General features: G+C 39.2%; 1 protein-coding gene across 12 annotated transcripts in view; it reads right to left on the reverse strand.

The window, feature by feature from the left end:
• Positions 1 to 19,885, reverse strand: part of MGA (MAX dimerization protein MGA) — a 61,573-nt gene that overhangs the window by 24,259 nt on the left and 17,429 nt on the right. For 8 of the 12 annotated variants that reach the window (XR_010472994.1, XR_010472995.1, XM_065064567.1 and 5 more), the window contains exons 3-15: positions 17,478 to 18,408; positions 17,045 to 17,132; positions 16,806 to 16,901; positions 12,131 to 12,259; positions 11,643 to 11,741; positions 10,142 to 10,788; positions 9,166 to 9,523; positions 7,954 to 8,180; positions 6,890 to 7,030; positions 6,398 to 6,473; positions 4,516 to 5,036; positions 2,761 to 3,058; positions 446 to 1,075 (exon numbers count right to left, since the gene is read on the reverse strand). Coding sequence is in view for 8 of the 12 variants with exons in the window: in XM_065064567.1 (XP_064920639.1) it covers positions 446 to 1,075; positions 2,761 to 3,058; positions 4,516 to 5,036; positions 6,398 to 6,473; positions 6,890 to 7,030; positions 7,954 to 8,180; positions 9,166 to 9,523; positions 10,142 to 10,788; positions 11,643 to 11,741; positions 12,131 to 12,259; positions 16,806 to 16,901; positions 17,045 to 17,132; positions 17,478 to 18,408 (4,241 nt within the window). In the remaining 4 variants the exon portion in view is untranslated. Of the gene's footprint in view, positions 1 to 445; positions 1,090 to 2,760; positions 3,059 to 4,515; positions 5,037 to 6,397; positions 6,474 to 6,889; positions 7,031 to 7,953; positions 8,181 to 9,165; positions 9,524 to 10,141; positions 10,789 to 11,642; positions 11,742 to 12,130; positions 12,260 to 16,805; positions 16,902 to 17,044; positions 17,133 to 17,477; positions 18,409 to 19,885 lie in introns of all 12 variants that reach the window. The other 4 variants (XM_065064571.1, XM_065064570.1, XR_010472996.1 and 1 more) reach the window with 3 other exon arrangements.

Consider the following 19,885-nt stretch of genomic DNA (forward strand, 5'->3'; position numbering starts at 1 on the left):
TGGAACCAGCCAGGTCAGAATAGTCATATTCATCCATTTCCATTGACATTTCTCAACCACGACTCTGAAGACTACCACGTTAACAATGAGAGAGCAATTCCATGCCTACTTACTGGACTCTATGCCAACCATGAAATTCTAGCAGTCACAGCAATAATTGTTCTATACATTTCTACTGGCTAAGAAAGGATGAGACTTCCAGCTCATTTTATAGCAGTCACTGACCAGATAGCTACGTTTATTTCCTCCTCTACCAGCTCAGGTTGGAATAAAACAAACAACTTAAGAGATTGCATTTCTTATCCTATTTTGGAAAGAAGGGAGAGGCAAGTTAATCTACATTTAAATTGGGTTCTCTAATTGGAGACTGTATTACAGTTATGATGGAGGCAAGAATAAAAAAAGGAAATGTTTGCAGTACTAGCCCAAAGCACCTACGCCTTACCTCTCTTAGGATTTAGTGAAGGACTTGAATTAACTCCTGATAGTATAATCGGAACAGAGGCAGCAGTGGAAGTTGGTGTGGTCACCACAGATGTAGTTGTTGCAGTTGTTGTTAGTACAACTGTAGCTGTGGATGTTGTGACAACAGGACAAGTAACAGTTGGTATTGTTACTACAGTTTTAGGGAGTGATGTGGTTGCTACTGGTGCAACAATCCCCACTGCTTTTGTTATGTTCACAGGGGCAGCAGGAGTGGTGGATGAGGCAACAGTACAGGTGTTGATTCCAGGTGTTAAAGGAGCAGCTGTGACTGTAATCGCAGGAGAGCAGGCAGGTTCATTAGCTCTTACTGGGCCAGGAGCGGTCACAGCAGATGCTGCCACATGAGTACTTTCCACAGTAACTAAAGGAGTGGTGGTGGCTGTAGTGACACCAGGAGAGATTGTGCACTGAACTGGAGAAGGCCTTGAGGGAACCACGGGAGCGACAACCATTATCGGTGTAGGCTTGATACTGAACTTTGGTGGCTTTGACAGAGGCTGGCGGGCACCTGTCCGAGGAATCTGCTGTAGAGCTCCGGCTTTGTTTATCACAAACTGCGTGAACACACCACCAGGTGAGGGTCGGGCAGCTGCAAATAAAAACCTGCAGGTCAAAATTTTAATACGTTTCCTCTTTGCCTTTCATGAGGTGCTACAATTGTAATTGCAACATGAATTTGAGGCTTCATTTCCTTTGTACCTTGTAATTAAACTGAAACCTCGATGGCAGTCCTGAACATGCCTTACATATTAGAAATATCCCTGCTTTGTTCTACTTCTATAGCTTTTTTGTTGCAGTTCTTCCTGGCCACACAAAAGAATCAGGTTTTGAGGGGTTGTCCTCTGTTGTGAAACTAGGGACAATTCTGATTACAGTATAGGAAAACAAACAACTAAGTGAAATAATGGGCTCAAACTATTTCCTAAATCTCAAATTCTTCCTGTAACATCTTGTGTGATCTTCCTCTTTTGTTCTTTGCTTCTTGGTTTTCATCCCCTTTCCACTGTATCTACAAGCTCACACAGCCATGGCAGAATGGAGGGGGAGGGAGATAGAGTTTGCCACGTCTCCTTCTCATTGCAGTGAGACTGAATGGGACTGTAAGACTGGATGGGACAAATTTAACCAATGGGAAGTAATCACTATTAGGAAGATCCTTTCCCTCATCCCTTGCTCTTGAAGGGATCATAATACTGCATCTAGAACACTCCAGATGCCTACAGATGAGAACAACAGCACAGAGACTACAGAGCAAGCCCAACTTAAATATTGTAGTTATTTATGCATACAGCGTTTTCAACCCAGAATACGCCAGACCACTTTAATCACTATGCAACAATCACTTCACCCATCAATGAAACACAGCCAGCTCTTTTATATTGCATAAACACATAAACCACGAAGTTTTATTACAGGACAAGAAAAACAACACACCTATTTACACGGCAATGAAAATTTAGGCTGAAAGAAACAAAACAATCAATCAGAAATTAAAGTTTTGCCAGGACACAGGTAACATCCTTTTCTCTTGCAAAGCTTCTTTAGATCCTTAATTAATGTGGCAATATGTGGATGGGCACTAGATATTTTGATTTTATTTTTTAAACTCATGCAAAATGTAATCGTTAAAGGCAACTTCTTCTCTTGCCATGCTGAGGTAACCATTTCAGTACCAACTCAGACACAAGTACCACATACTTCTTCCGATACTTCAAGTACTAAGTCCATCCCTGTTTAGCTTGTGAAATCCACTGAGATTACAGGCTGGTGTGGTTATTGGCTGCACACCTGTTGTTTTGCTAATCCAGATTTGGACCATCTTGTCTTTGCTGCTTCACGCATCTTTCGTGGTCACAAGAATTCCACTTATAAGTGCAACATCATCAGAAAAACTAAGTGAAGAACCACAGATTAGAGTGATCCTTTACTCATTTTAAGTTATATCGGTGTTTGATGAAAAGCAATTAAAAATCATAGCACAGAAATTCTCAAAACAAAAATCGAAGCTTAACATTCAGCACGTCTCCATCCACGTGTCTCTTGAAAATATGCTCTAGTAGCATTAATAAAATAACTAACAGTCAACATCTGTAATCCTGAAGTCAAAATAAATCTTTCTGCCTTAAAGAGGTTATTTATTGCAGAGGCAGTTTAGGTAGGCAATGCAGCCAAAGGCAGCATGCACTGTTGCACAGAAATCAACAGCAATGCTGTACACTCAATTTTCACTCCAGCTTCACGCAATTTAAAACACAGTAATAAGTTCCAACCTACCTATCTGTCTCTGTGCTGGGGCATGGGTTTTCAGAGTCGTCACACTGGGGGTTGAAGTAGTGCTGGTGGAAGATGTAGTTTTGGGAGCTGATGTTGTGGGCACCTGGGCTGATGGTGTCCCAGAAGCAGCTGCATTAGCATTGGATGCTACCTTGGAGATCACAGTACTGAGGGATGAGATATCAAGTACTGTGGGTTGCAGCCTGCCTGTGATATAAGCTGCTAGCCGATTGGCGGGATGTAATGCCCCCATCTGTCCCAAAAGCAGTTTGGCCTGAGGATATCTTTTATCATTAACCTGAAAAAAGTGGAAAAGGGAAACTTTGTGAAAAGAATGCTAATTCACCACCTCTGGAGAGGCGTTTCATTCTATGGGTCTTCCAAATGTCCTTTTCAAAAAATCATTGCAATTCAGAATGGGAATTCCTGGTTTTCTTACTGGCCAGGAAAACTTCAAACAACTCTGTTTTATCTTTATAACACATATGTTAGATGCTACTCAGACTATCACATAGAACCACAGCGTCCAAAAGAGCATGTGAAATTACTGAAGTTAGATAGAGTGAGGCTAGCACTTATTTATCCTGTCCCTTACTTATGCTACAGTCCTGAATAAAGATGGGCTCCCAAATTTGACGACAATTTTTAATAAAATTCTCAAACCTAATTAACACCTAGCATCACAGAAGAAAGGATACTTATGTCATATACATTGGGACAAAACTCTAAAGAGTTTGTAAAAGCTTTATCAGCTTTTTTTCCTATCCATACTATCATTTGATACTGTAATTAAAGTATGATGATGAGTTGACAAACTTCAAATTCACAGTTGTAGTGGACACTGACTACATGGGAGAGAACAAACAGAACATCTTTCTGAATGTCAGCCTTTATGCCTACTGGACAATGGAGAGTTTTAGATTTAACGCACTACTAAATAAGGTCCTGATTCTTTTTTATTGATCAATATTCCTGAAAAATAAGAAATCTCTCCTTACATTTTTCTCTCCACTAGCTTCTCTTTGTGAGGGTGCCACGTCTGCAAAGTTTAATGAAAATAATTTTATTTTACTTTTATTTTCTAATACATATGCCTTCTCTGAAAGTGGTGTTACTAGAACCACAAATACCTTTGACTGAAAAAGATCTTCATCCTAGGCCTAGATTTCCTACCACCAATTTATAATACCAGCTTGGCAGCACGAATCTGCAGAGAAAGGACTTGCTTTGAACTTCTGATTAGGAATTCTCTGGATGAACAACATATATTCTGTAAAGAGGATGCAGGTTATTTGTGAAGATTAACAGTAAGCTGTAGCAAAAAGTAATTTAAGGTTTACAGTTTCATTTTAAAGTTTTGTCCCAGTGTACACTTCCTCAGAAAATATTGGTTTTGTGGCATCTAACAGCCACTCATTTAGAAGTATTATCTTTCAAATGCATCTGCAGGGAGTTTTCCAAAGCACCAAAAAGATCTTGAAAGAGGTTCTGCACTTGGGTCACCGAGACCCAAATGGCCCAAAGAACATACTAAACCATCAGATTTCAGACCTCCAATCAGATTTCCTGTTATTCAGTCAATCTTGAAAGGGACAAGCTTACAGAGAGGCAGGAATGCCACCAGATACTAAGAAACCTTGTCTGGACAGACAAAAGACTAGGCAGACAAATTAAAAAGCGTTGTCTCCTTCAAGGAGTTCCGGGATACAGGATGAAACTGAATCTAATCTCCACAGTAAAGGCAGAGGGACCCACCTGGATCAAGCCTGAGCGGCTCATATTAGCTTTGTGTTTGTAGACGACCAGCTTTCCCGCAGGAGAAACCCCTGCATAAAAAGGCAAACCTTTGCCCCCATGCAACTTCTCCTGCAGTTTGTCCAATGTGTCTGCCCGCAAGAGCTTTACATTTTCTGGGTTTTTGCATGACGGCTCTCTGCTATCAGGAGTCTCCAAGACAGGTATCTCAGGCTTCTCGTCCTTGTCCTGGTAGGACGGCACTGAAATTTTCACTCTGGAGGAGTAGACGGGAGGGTGGTTCTCATCCTGGGCCTTGTGTTCCGAAGCCAATTCAATAATGAAGCTACCCACTTTGAGGCACTGTGGCGCATTACTGTTGATACTCTGTGACAAGATGGTCAAGATCTTACTGTGATCTTCCTCCCAGTTGCAGTCAGAAATAATCTCGATAAGTTTGGCTGGTCCACCTGGAGTGGTGTGATGAACATAGGAGGTGGAAGAAGAGTCCCCCTCACTATGGGAAGACCACCAGCTTTCCTCTGAGAAAGAATTGAAATAGGTTTCTGCAATACTACGGCATTTTAATCACCTGGATATTCAAACAGTTTTATTCTGCCCACACCTCCACCCTTGTCTCAGCTGCAGGGCAACAAGTAAACGAACTGTTCAAAGCATCACTTCCCCTTGCAGACTTTCAAAAGCAAAGCAAAAACTCATTGCAAAACTGATGTAACTATTTCTCACAGTTCATTCCCTGCAGCCATACCATCTCAGGTTGTATCCCATTGCATCACAAGCTAAACAAAGCTGGGTTGTTTCAGTACATGGATGAAAGATCTCCAAGCAACACCAACATGCAGTAGAAAGCATCGCTGGTTATTCAGGAGATGGCACTTTTCTCTTGGGAGTCAGAAAGGGACGAGTGTCCTATAATGGTATGAGAGGCAAACATGCCGCTAACAGAACTGTCTTTTTCAGAAGACGTGTAAACAGAAGCATGACCTTTTTTTGTCATTAGAGATCCAATGCCGCTTTTTGCAAAACTGTAAGGATGTTGAGCCCTGTGTCCTGGCCATTTTAATTTCACCTACGAATTCACCAGCATTTTCAACTAGTTGTATTATTTTTCCATTCCCATCCTTAAATGTAGAGTGCGCTGTTGTACACATTAAACACTGAAAAAAATTCAGCTCAAAATGGCAGCTATATTTCATTACTGGATGACACAATGCCTCTAGTATATGTCTCATTTTAAAGTCCATAACATGATTTGGGCCCCTTCAGCCTGAAGCAGAACACAGATGCCCAGCCTACTTCTTTGTGAACTAGAAATTCAAGCCTAGTATATATAATGTAACAAAACTCCAACCTTTCAACATCAAACAACTCCAAATAAAGTACAGGCACTTCCTTGTCCCGTACGGTGCTAACTGGAAAACATGAGGATCCCATCCTCACTTAGATATTTATTTATTTTGCAGTAACTACAAAGTAATAGTAAGGAAAAAAAGAGGAATAGAACACCCCAGACAAACCATTAGCAGTGATCTCCATTCCTTCCCAAGTATCTAATTATCGTGCTTGAAGACAAGTCTGCTGTGCAGTATTATCTTTTATTGCTAAACAAGCTACTGTAATACTGGTCATTTTAACCCTAGAGCAACAGCAAGCACTGGATATTTAGCCTGCTGTATCTCCCATGTGACACACATACAACTGTTTAAGAAAACAACAAACTATAAGCACATTGTAAGATCTGTATTGACAACCATAATAACTCCCCCAGCAAATGGACTCTTGTTTCATCAACAGCTGCAACTTTTTTTAAAAAATGAAGCCAACACAGAACACCCATAAAAATGTGGAACTACCAAGCGGCTGAATTATACTCAGCTCTTACCTTTTGATTTCTCAGTGCCTTTGTCTGTCTTACTGGATGCTTTCTCAGCAGGCTGCAGCTCTGGCTCATGCTCCTGCTGGAAAAAAGAAATGCAAGAAAAATATTCATCCTGTGTTCTCTCTTCCACACAAAAATTCACATCACAAAACAAACTAGTTCATCACAGTGTCACCTCAAATTGAAAAACGTATGCTAACTTCAACAATGTTACAATTTTCATCTTAGAACAGCTATTTTAACAACAAACAATTAAACCTTAAATGATAATGCACTTGGCAGCCACAAATGTCCACAGACAACAATTTCTATCATAGTAACGTAAGTCTACTGGCACTGCCAGGTGATTTAGGCTCCAGGCTCCACAGCCCTATCACCATCCAATGTAAGTCGAGCCCTCGCATTGTGTAGAAGTTTCTGAGGAAAAATTACTTCAATATTTTCAATATTTCTGCCTATTCTATAATACATGCTAGTTACAGTGTGACTTCTTACCTTCACGCTACAAGTCTGTGAATCGCTTTTCTCTTTTTGTTGCTTTTTCTCCTCTCTCCTGCCTTCATATGCTCGGACCCTCGCGCAAGTCATCAAACTTTCAAAGTACAAGTAGACGGGATCCTTGTCCTCCTCTCGAATCTACCAAAAAAAAAAACAGTGGGGGAGAGAAGACAGAAAATCTCTCCATTCTAGATGCACATTAGATTAATGAAACACTTTTGCTTTCTAATGACACTTCAGTGTTAATGCATCAATAATAAATATCAAAGGAAAGGCCTAGCATTTAAAGCTGAATCTGCCCTCTTAGCATCACATAGCCTAGTCTATATGTGGCTTCCAAATTACGTATTTGGGGAAGTGGGGGGGGGAGTTGGGGTGGGTGGTGTAGCAGCACCAGAACACCATCACCACCCAAAAACCCACAGCCATTCAGATATTCTTCTAAGTAGGGAAATAAGTCCTAAGTGTCCTGCATTATTTAACATTATCTAGTATACAGTAAATAGCGACTCTGGTATGTTTTTCTTCAGCTATAACTAGACTCAACTCTACTGCTGTTGTTGCTTTTGTTAGATATTAAGGTGAGGCAAGAGGCAAATGCAGATTCTTACAACATTGGCAGTGAAACCTCAAACAAGAACAAAAAAAGAGACTCTCAAAACCACACTGTATACTGTGTGTCTGTAGCCCCCCCCCCCTTTTTTTTTTCTCCAAGTAATTTGTTCATCAGTGAGGCTCCATCATGCAGCTAATAACTTACACAAACATTACAGGATGAGAAACCATTTCGCCAGAAATAGCAGGTTTTAAAATGAGGCTATTAGTGCATCACAATCACCTTTTACCATCTGCATATTGCTACAGTAATTTCTCAACAAAAGATGGACATAGTTGAAGAGTTATACAGTCAATCCTAACTTATCAACATACCTATGCGCTGTCAGCCTTAGGCTTTCATCTTGAATTTCACTGAAAATGGCCTAGCACACAGATGCTTTTGGCAGCATTTGTTTTAATTTTCAATACAAAGAAAAACAAACACATCTGTTTTCCTTTCTTACCACTGGATTGGGTTTAGGAGTATACACTCTGCCACCCGGTTTCACTCCACTGGAAGATCTGTGCTTACTAGGAAGCAAGACTTCAGAGGTGGGTGGTATTACGGATTTAACTGGTTCCATGACAGATGGTGTTGGGATGTAAATTGGCTCTGGATCTACTTCACCTTCTACTTTCACCCACAAAGGACAATTCTTAATGGGCTGTTCTGGCTCAGAGTCACAGATAGCTGGAAAAAAGAGAAAACAAACAAACAAACAAAACAACTTACTTATAAATGAAACACCAGCTAACACAGCAATAACAAAAATTTTTGTTTGAGCCTGAGGTCTAGTCATTCAGCAACCACGAGTCCATACTGCCAGAAAATACTAACGGGTGTTTTTCTTATCTCAAATTCTAGATAAAAGTGACGGATTTATCCCACAAGAAAGAGGAAATCAAAATAAAAATGATTCTACAATAATCAATGTTTCTCAGTTGTACTGTGATAGCAGATACACAAAAACAACGAAGAATTAGTGATTTTCACTGATGCTGTGTATGTAAAAATTATAAACACCCACCAAAAATCAGACAGTATACCACAGCTCTATGGAATAATTAATTTACTCCAGTGGAACACAAAATAACACTACGTTTGTTTTTAGCTATTGCTAAAAGTGATACTAGCAAGAAAGTGTAAATTCATGGTCAATTTATACCAATTTCTGATTTCTGAGCATACATTAGGCCACATCTGAAACTACTGCACATCACCATTTTTTGACTTAAGCCAATGAACTATGCAGCTATATATACAGCAACTAAAAATACAGCTCTAGATACTCATTTGATAAGAGGGAAAGAAAACAGCACTATTACAGTGAAGGTTACCAACAGTGATAGCAATAATAATCTCATATCCTTAGTCTTTAAAGATATTTGGAGAGTACAGCAAGAGTTTAAATTATCAAAAAGAAACACCAGCTATTTGATCACAATAAACAACTAAGTAGTGCCCAAAATGCTGATCAGATAAGAGTTAAAAAAAAAAAAAAGGTGTTATTTCCTACTCATCAGCTATACAAAAGCAAATATTGCAGACACCACTCGGAATTTAGACACAATTTCTGGATTTTGAAATGGCATCACTACTATGTCCTAATAAAAATGCCTATCAAGATAGGTTTCTGCAGAGCTGCAAGTAATCACTTTTGCCCAGCAATACTCACTGTATTCAACCCTTTTTCTCTTCTTCTTATCTTTTTGCTTCAGCTCATCTTCTTCCCCATCACCCTCTTCTTCCACATCTTCATCCTCTTGCTGATCTTCTTGCGTTCCATACAACACAAGATTTCCACGTACAGCCTTTTTCATTATTTTCTTATGTTTTGATCCTCCTTTCACCAGCAACACTCTTCTCTTCAAGCAAGTACAACCAAACATACAGTCTGGCCGGCGGCAGTGGGTAGGCTGACGTTTCTCTAGTGCTAGACTGGCACATATGCAACCCAGGCGACAGAAATCATTATTGCAAGGAGGTGCTCGTCGTCTTATTATTTTGTGGATAGGTTTGGTTTTGAGAGAAGCCTAAAAAAAGTTTTGAAGAAGTATACATTTCAAATTTTAGTAAGATTAAATCAAGCATATGCTATTCGAAGTTCATTTAGAATAACCCCTCCTACTACATGCTCTATACATGAAAATGTCATCTGGACTAAAAACACACACAGAAAGAACAGAGGAGAGTTTGCATTTGAAGTCTTCTGAGAGACAATTTGAGGCAGCTAAACCATCTTGGTAATAAGTAGGATGTGAAGAAAGCAAAAGAGGTTACCGTGACAACCAAGTTATATGACCAGAATTTTTTTCAGTTCAACTGAAAAAAAAAAAGTGACAAATAGTAACAAAATGCAGTTACTGAACTGCAATTTTATTAACCAGAAATTTTAATGGTGAATATTTGAGATAACTCATATTATTAATGATTCATATCAACACGCTATTATCACAATTGTCTTTTTCACTTACTGCCAGGTAAGTACTCCTGAACTTTCACTGCAAAGACTGCCCCACAAAGGAACATCACACTTTGTCACACCCCTTAGCAGCTTCAGTCTTATTTTGTGCATCTATCTGCAGCATCAGTAAGCACACACATTTGGAAAAGCAACAGTACAGTAAGGAAGGAAACTATCACAGATCTACCTGAGCTGTAAGCAGGGTTGCCAGAGAAATGTCTGCTCGTTCTTCCGTAATGTAGGTCCGTGGTTTGCCATCCCAGAGAGCACAGTCCTCCAAGTCCATTAACTTCACTTGAGATTTAGACAAACCTGGTGGACGAGCTGCTTGTTGCTGTTGTGATGCTTGGCGCAAACTAATCTGCTTTGGAAGGGTGTTTTCATCCAAAGATGGCACCATGAAACTATCTGCCTGGTTTGCCAAACTGCTATTTGAGACAGATTTAACAGCCTTTTCCCCTGATAAAGAGTTCTGTTTCTGCCTTCCAGAAAAAGGTGAAGGCAGTATAGGCTTGTAAGATGATTTTACTCTACTGTTTGCAGATGTCTGTCTGGTTTGAGTCTTTGTCCTTCTAGAGGTAGATGACTGATGAACAGGCTTGAACGTATAAGATGTCGATGGAATTATGGTGGACTGCTTCTTTAAAACACTGTCAAGCGTCCGCACATAACTAGTGCTCTTAGTGGGAAGCTGATACACAACAGGAGAAGTTGGAGTGCTAGAAGAGAATCCCATACTTGTCTCCATCAACTTCCCTTCATTTTCCAGGTACTCATCCAGCTTGTCACTACAGAATGCTGAGCGGTTCTTCAAGGAACCTTCTGAGCTGCCACCTAAACAAAAAATGACACTTTTACTAGCTCCTGGGAAAACATACTGACAAGTCTTATAATAATTAAGCAACATAAAAGAGGTAAATATCTCTCTAAAACAACTTATATAATGTTTTTAGAAGAGCACAACACAGGCAGGCCAAATACAATCCACTCTGAAACACAACCGGCTGCCTGAACAACTGTTTCTGTGGAGATTTTACACATATATTTGTTCACAAAAACAAGGCTTCAACAGGCAGTGCTTCTATGCAATTCAGTTGGACCTGAACATCTAGCCTACCCGGTACACCACTACAAATCTGGAATACCCCAACACATCATTGTAAGGAAATGCAGAAAGCACGATATAAATATGTAATCGAAACATAAAGTCAAAATTGGCAAATTGCCAAATATCCATTTCTCCCTGAGGCAGGGCAAAGTAATCAAATATGTAAGGAATATCTGCTCTAAGTGGAACCAAAAATACACCGATATAAATGAAAATTACTCTAGTTCATCCAGGTCCCTGAAGCAACAGTTTTCTGAAATTACCATACTCTGAAGTAAACTCAAACCAGACAAACAAAAACAGAACTATTACGGCTTTGGTCTTTACTCAAGCCTTCTGTGCAAAACAGAATACATGTATTTTTATCTTACTCAGAGTAAGCTTTCCTCTTCCCTCATAAACTTCCATTCTGACCATGGAAGCATATAAAAAAATCTTTTATTCATGACAGTTTCAATATTTAAAAAATAAATCTCTTATTAAGACACAGACAATTTCCAAATTGAAAGATATAAGGAAGGTCAAGAAAAAGGCCACATGTTGGAAATATGTACACTGCTTTGTTGTTTTCTTCTTTTACCTTCATTTCTAGAAGCACCATGAAGCTTTCCTCGCCAGCCTTTGATTTTTGTAAAATCATTTGTCTTTCCTGTTCTAGAAACAAAAGGAAATCCAGCATCTGGAAAAGAAGACAGCTAGCTTCAGTTTATGAACCAAGCTTGATTGTGTCAATATCTTAGCAAAGTCTGCTTGTTCCTTTTCATGGATAGATGAGGCTGAATAAAGAGACTTGATTTTTACTTCTTCAGCTCCAACAGACAAAACATGCTCCTACAAAATAAGCTAGGCAGATACTACTACTGTATCACAACCACCACAAAAATGAAGGCTAAAGACCATCTGGCCAAGCAAACACATAATGATTTAAGGAAGTTCTCACATTTTGTCATTTTAATACCACTTTCACTTTTAAGATATCAAGTTGAACTACGCAGCCATTCCCTCTTTCTGATCATTGATAACGAAAAGGCACTACCTGAGATTTCAGCAAATTAATATTCTACCCACCTGGAGAATTGGGATTGGTTCCTGGATAGCTCCACAAAGAGTAATTTGAATAGGAAAGAGGAAGCTGCACACCCAAGTATTTCAAGTCAATGCTCATTGTAGGGTCCACAGAATTCAACTTCAGTCCCACTACAAGAGGCAAGTACCAGTGAATGTCTCAATGCAGCAAGATGTTAAGAAAAGCTAAGTCAATATATTTACTAAAAAATAATTCAGAAAGTTACATACAGGCTTTTTGAGCATTCACACACTATTTTAAGAGACCTGAAAAAGAGCATTAGCAAGTATAACTGCTACTTATACTGGTTTTGCAGCACATCTGAATCAAAGAATATTTTAGGGAATGTGAAATCAAGAAAAAAAAATGGAATTACTTTTCATGGTTTTATTGATTGCTATTGAAGTTTCCACTGAGATTTATTAACCAAAGAACCAGTGTTATAATTCTCACAATAAAAGTCTTTGTTCGTTCAGTTTTTGAAGTTCACATTGTTTACATCCTTGAAGACTAGAGTTACTGCCTGAACCAACCCAGCTGACTACTTCACATTTCGTATCACTACAGAAATTACCAATCTTGCCAGTGGTAACACACATCCACTTCCCTACCAATACGTGTTCTTGTACAAGAACACACACCACAGACACTTCAGTTTCAACCAGCAATAAGAGACAAGAGCAAACCGCATTTTACTTCTGAAAAAGTGAGTGCACATGTTTGGAAATTATGATATAAACAAAGCTGTATTCAGACAGTGCTCTCAGGACTAATTCATCAAGTGATCCAGTAGGTGACTTTTTTCCAGGCTTGACAGCTTGCAATAAAACACTTTTTTTTTTTGAAGCAAGGGGAGAACCAGCTTTAAAGAAACTAAACAATCCACGTTGCTGACGCTAACAAAAAAGGTATCTTTTTTGTTAGGTATTCATGGCAAAACCAATATAGATACACAAACACTGAGGAAAAAAAATACAACAACTAGTGAATCTGACTTCGTACCTTTTTCAGAAAATTTTGTTACACTAAATGCAAGAAATGACTGTTGTAAAATTCAGCTTGCGGTCTGGAGTTGAAAACATCTATTTTGGTTTTTAGCTATTAAAACCTATAAATGTTACTCCTTTTGCCAGCAAGTCTGAAATTCATATATTAAATATGCGAGTTTTGAAATTGAAAATGTATGACTTGACAAGGCTCAGGACACAAAAAGTAGTATTTGCACATACAGCAGGAACCTTGGTGGTATACGTGTTCATAAGTGCTAACACAGTGACCTGACTACTGGCATCCCAAACACAACTGACATGGAACAAATCTCAGCCATGGTTGTTTAAATAGCCACTGTTACCAAAGACAGTCGAGTGAGACAAAATTTTCAAATCTACACAGGGAAAATGAGCAGCAAGCAAGTAAATCCAGCATTTTGTATAAAAACATGTCAATTGCCAAATGTCAAGATGCTATCAATTTCTTTTCAAACTCAATTTAAAAAAAATGGAAAGTGTACATGTTTTGTTTTTCTTGACACTCCATTTGAATGATTCTGTCATCTGCAACAAGCCTAGCTTTGTTTAACACCCAACAAAAATAAGAACATCACCCATACAAAAATCCTCCATTTCTGTGCAGCATCACAAAGTAAAAAAACATACAGACAAAAACCAGAGGATGACTCCCATGAGCGCAACATGGAATGAACACGGAGAGACTAAAGCGCACAAATGGTAACAGTAAGTATATGTCGTATAGGCATCAGCATACGTGACACATGAGCTATCATTTTTATTAATGTCTATCATCCCCAGTATTGCTGAATGTCAGTTGCTGTAATCAAACAGTAGCAAACAAAGAACCATCTCCTTCAGAAAGTTCTCCTCTCCATCAGATGCAGCTGCTAAATGTGAAATATGATGCTCGACAACAATGCCTTTGATTTTCAGGAATACAACAAGCGATTCAAATTAGCTCAGATAGAAGAGGCATCCCATAGCATTCCAGTACTCCAGCAGGAGCTTTCCTTCTAGCATGCTTAAGTTGGATTCCTTTCTTTCTGAAGTATCTTTCTCCTGCTGTCCTAGTGTCTCTAAGATCAAGACAGCCTCAATCACCATTTTCTTAACTTCACAAATCAACAGCAATTGTGGGCCTCAGATACAGCTCCAACACACCGTAAGTGAATCTCAAAAAGAAACTTAAGCTTCTCAACTACATTGCCTAAAACCAAGAGCAAAGTTAACATCGAATTTGCTATGTCCATTTCCCATACTGCAGTGAGGACAAAAAAGCCAACGAGCTTCTACAAAACGGCCGAAAGAACATTTAAAAACAAGCATTTCACATCTTCCGGACAGAAGGGAACCATGTCTCTTGGCCTCTTCTGTAGTAGATGACAAGGCGGTATTAGTCATGATCAGTGGCCAAGAAATTTTGGAGAAATATTGGAATCAAGAAGGCTAATGAGGTTGCACCAAGCTCCAGGATGCTACTTAGTATGTCTGGGAAATGAGACAGCCCTTAAGTGTGGCCAAGAAGTACTCCTTGACTACCTTCTTAGGTCTTATTGATGATACTGCAGAGAGAGAAGAAAAAAACCCCCAACAGTCCCTCTCTCCATTAACATCATTGCATTCCTTCCTTGATCTGCAAAGGAAGGAAACAGACCTGTAACTTTTTGAAAGGTGAAGGTAATCTCAATAAAGACTGATTCCAGTTCACATGCTGCAGCTGAATTCTAACAACAGAAACATAAGTATTGTAATTCACTGCACAGCCTGATCAAATTACATCTGTATCCATCTGTAGTAATGCTCTTGCTGCGAATAGTCTTCAGACTACTTCTTTTCCTTCTAAAATTCAGACAGATTGTGGTCATTCTCCTCATTGAATTACAGTTTCACTATTTAACAGACTCAGCAGATTACCATCCAACACTTGAAATGATGGTCACATGTGCTCAAGAAAGCAAAAATACTTCAGATCTTTTTTTCTTAGCCTGATGATTGACTTTTCATGTCCATTTTGCAGTATCTGTGAACTGCTCAATGCTCTTCAGAAGGTACTACCCACTTCACCACCACTCATTTAGAAGCTGGAGGAAAAGCACATGGGTTTTACACATTCCCAGTTTCAGGACCACCTCACGAGTAGAATATCCCTCTTTAGTGTTCTGGTTGCCAACATACCATAATTTCATAGGCCCACATATAATCCTAAAAAGCCTTAACATTGCTGTAACATATGCTCAGTGCGGTATCCAACACTGCCAGCAGCTGACCACAAAAGGGATTTTACCACCATTCTTGAAGCATGACAACACATGCAGACCTGTGAGGGCAGGTTGACCAGTGAGGTCATCAGAAAACAGGGACACCTATTTCTGGAATCATGGGAGGGGAAAACTGCATTTAGATATCCATGATACAACTGTCAGCATTAATGGCACACTACTGAGGTACAACCTAGCTGGGGATAGGTTCTCTCGTTTTATTCCCACCACATGCATGACAGAGCTTTAAGAGCTCTCTACTACCCTTCTTATGACCGCTTCACAAAGGCAGAAGACAGGAATGCCAGTTCAACATTAGCAAGACGCAAAGGCATCCCTTTAAACGGCTGCAAAAAATGACAAGTTAGTTCTCACCATACTCCATGCTTAAACCAGGACCCAAAATAACTAGTATCAGAGTCAAGGTCAGTATTTGGAGTCTCAATCCCTACAGCATTATAGTTATATATTGGAAAAAATGAAGGCCAGAACCTCAAGAGCATGAGATGCAATTCTTCCATTCAGATCAATCTGTTAATTGTCTGCCCTGATGCCTGTGTCAATGCCATCAGACTCAGAACTACTATCGCTGAAGATTCTGAACATCATCAGTGGAGAGAACATTAAGTTCTGCTGTATTGATCCTTGATCTTCTTCCATCTGACCTCAGGATAATATTGTATATAAATGAAAGATCACAAGCTAGAAGTACCTTGCTTGGCCCTCTAATATGGCTAGTAAACCTAGATCTACAGTGACTCAAAGAAATGTGGACTCAAACATAGCAAATGTGGTCTTCGTTAAATGTTTCTCAATCTCTAGCTCCTCTACTACCAGAAAATGTTCTATGAAGGAGTAAAATCAACTGCATCTGCTCTCCGCAAGGATTAGCTTGTTACAAAACAGGCATGGCCTGAAGTTTGATGGCTCAGCGTCTTCTGCAAGAGGCAGACCATGACATGCAGCCTCTTGGCTTTGCTGTTAGAGATTCAAGATTCATCTTTTGCCTCCTCTACCTCTTCTAGTTTGCAACATGAACGTGTGCAAATGAAAACATCTTTATTGGCTGAAAACTACTGTTAAAGCCTGTAAGAAAAAAAATGGGTCACACACCACAGATTTTTTCCCTCATTGCTACAAACGGCAAGAGAGAAACTGAGTTTCCCACCAATTTACTTTCATACTCTCACATTTGTATATACACACCTGTATGCTTTCCTGTGTTTGGAAAAAAAAAAACCACCACCAAAACCAAACAAACAAATAAAAGGAAAAACAAAACAAAACAAAACCCACCACCAAATGAAAAAAAAACAACAAACAACAAAATCAGATCCCATCTGAACTGAACTGAATAAGTATAATATACAACCAGGTGCAACAACATGTATAATAAACTGCCCACTTACCTTCTTGAAGGCTCGGATGTATTACTTGCTTATGCCTCAAGGTCTTCAGCTCTTCCATCAATTCCTTTTCCAGTGCTTGTATTCTTGCTTGACAATCTGATCAAAAAATAGAAAAGAGATAACATATAAAAAACAAATACCATGCAAAACATTGACTTAAATGATTAATTTTCCAGTGTGTCTTTTCTAAATTCCCTTATTGCAGGGAACAGCTACTTATGAAAAATTCAAAAACGTACCTGGATCGTTTGCAGTCAACAAGGGAGCCTGAAGATTCTGCGACTCTTCTCCTCCAGCTCTGTCAACAGTGTGAATGTCAAGAGCTTCCTACATACATGAAGAGCTTTGAATAAGATACCTTAAACCACTGACTTAGATGCAAACTAGGCCACATGAAAATATCACTGATATATTCAAAATATGAGATTGTTTAATAAACAAGTTGCATTCTTTTATATGGAACTCTAGGTCCCATTATTTCTCCCCAAGCTGCTAAGAAGGAAGAAAATGTTATGATTAACATAGGGTCAAGATAACAACAGATTTGGAAGGAGGTTATAAATCTCAAAACTCAGTTTAAAATAAAATATACGTTCAGCGTGTAAGTATGAAGGGCTTAAAGCAAGACACTGGAAAAAGTTTTCAATTTTACTCAAAACAGTTGGCTTTTACCTTTGATGCAAAGGACACAAAGAGGACTCCATCAACATCTTCAAGGTCTGGCTTAACATCTGGAAGGACACCCCCAGGCCCCAGAGGGGTGTTCTTGCTTGTTACTACAGTTTTCCCTATACCTTTAGGTGGTCGACCAGCCTTTGAAATTTTCAGTTTTCGAGGCCTTCCTCTTCTCGTTGCAACTGATGACAAGGTGTTTTGATTGCTACCAGAGCCTTTCAGGGACATAGGATTCTTCAGTATGCCAGGCCTTTTTCTTCCACAGATCTCTTTAGCTGAAAAGTGACAACTTACTGAGCCCCTGAGGTTAAAATTAGGTGATTTAGAGAGAGGCCACTGTGCCTCTCTGATGGAAGAGTATTTCTGTGATATTTTACTCCCAGGAGATTGTTTTTTCATAACTAACTCTTTAGTTACAGAGGCTGTGTCTGGGCAAGAGTCTTTATCGTTTTCAAAACACACAGAAAATGAATCCAGTATTGTATTCAAAGGGGACTTATCCTTCTTGCAAGAAGAGAGCATGGTCTGTGGCAGCTCAGATATCTTCACTGTGCTCTTTGTGACTGCACAAGGCTCCAAATAGACCACAGGCATCTTCCCACTATCCAGTTTTAACATTTTTGCTTTGGCAACACCTGAAGGGCTGGTTAGCATGCGTTTCCTAGAGCTGAATTCTCCATCAATTCCATCTTTTTCACTGCGTCTTATCAGGTGTTTTTGCAGGATGGGATCATCATCATCAGTGTTGGAATATTCATCAGTTTCTTCATCTGTGTCTTCCTGTTTCACACTTATTCCTTGTGTGCAAACACTTGATTCGTAGTCATAGTCATCTGCTGGTTCCTCTTTAATGACTACATTAAAGTGTCCATTTGGGTCCAATGGGGATGGCACACGGGAACTGCTTTCGTAACTGCTAGCAATGGGGCTGGTGTGGGAAGGAGGGGACAAAAACAAAACACAAGATCTTTATCAAATTTCTTCTTCCTTTACCAAAATTCCATCATCTCCCATAATCCTTGGTTACGTATTATAAAAAACTTCCAAAATGCTCTGAGGTATGAGCCTGCTAAATCAGCTGACATTTACAAGCTTGCATTTTTAGCACTAAGAAAAAAAACTGCCGTCATTAAAAACAATCCAACTTCTTATCTGAGGGCAGCAGCACAATTTCCTTCCTTAGTGGTATTAGGGTAACATTTACACTTTTTCCTATTTGAGACACAGCCTGAACTGATGATACCCCATCACGTTTTAAATGCACAGAAGCGGCCTTAGTTTGCTGTGTTTCTCATTAAGTCACCTTACTAAAGCCACTGTGCTTGCAAATAAGAAGACAAGTGAGTGTCTAATGCACTTCAATTTACCTGATTTAACTAAAATTTTAGCTAATTCATCCTAAAGCCACATACAGACATCTCCTAAATTCAACTGTTGTTCTAACACTTACAGAATGTGAATAGTCTATCTTCCACTGAGTATGAACCTAACCAGAATTTGACATATCATGCATTAGACACCAAAGACTAGCGGTGCAGCCAGTTACACTCCGATGACAGGCTTCAACGCCAGGCTGGACGGGGCTCTGAGCAACCTGATCTAGTTGTAGATGAAGGGGGGTTGGACTGGATGACCTTTAAAGGTTCCTTCCAACATGAACTATTCCATGAAGGACAGACACATCAGCCAAAAACTTGCAGTCAGCAATTTTGTTAAGCTAATCAGGAGCTGGCTCCTCATCATAAGAAGAAACAGCTAAGATAGGAAGCCAGACTCATATCCATAGTGAACCTCATAAAAGGAATAGTCAGGACATATTTACTAAATAGATCAGAAAGTATTCCAATATTCCCTTTATATATATACTACAAGATACTACATATTATCTTAATTATGTTGAATTACTATTATACAAATTCTGTTAACCTTTGTTATTAAAATGTTACTAAAAATAACAATATTTGTTAGTGTTAGTTAATGTTAACATAATCTCAAATATACCTTAAATAGCAATATATTACATATAAAGAGAATATTGCTTTACACATTGTGCATATATGTGCATGCACCTGTATTTTATTATTATCTACACACACCACCTTTAAAGAATGACTATGCTTAGTTGAACCCCTGGCTGGGACTGAGGAAGGGGAAGATGTGGAGGAAGAGGCTCCTTCTACCTGGTATAGACCGAAACATACTTAAGGGAGAAAAGCTGGGACTCTCCATCTCCTTAAGACAGATTGCAGTGTTAAAAGAGGGAGCAGACAGTCAAGACACAGATTTATATATTTTCATATACAACTCCTGAGAACAACACATAACCTATCTAGAGAACCTGCTATACTTCAGAAGGACACTAAAAGACCAGAATTAAGCTTGAAGCAAAAACCTGCCTTGTGAAG

The sequence above is a fragment of the Columba livia genome, chromosome 5, assembly GCF_036013475.1.
Source record: "Columba livia isolate bColLiv1 breed racing homer chromosome 5, bColLiv1.pat.W.v2, whole genome shotgun sequence".
NCBI classification, from domain to species: Eukaryota; Metazoa; Chordata; class Aves; order Columbiformes; family Columbidae; genus Columba; species Columba livia.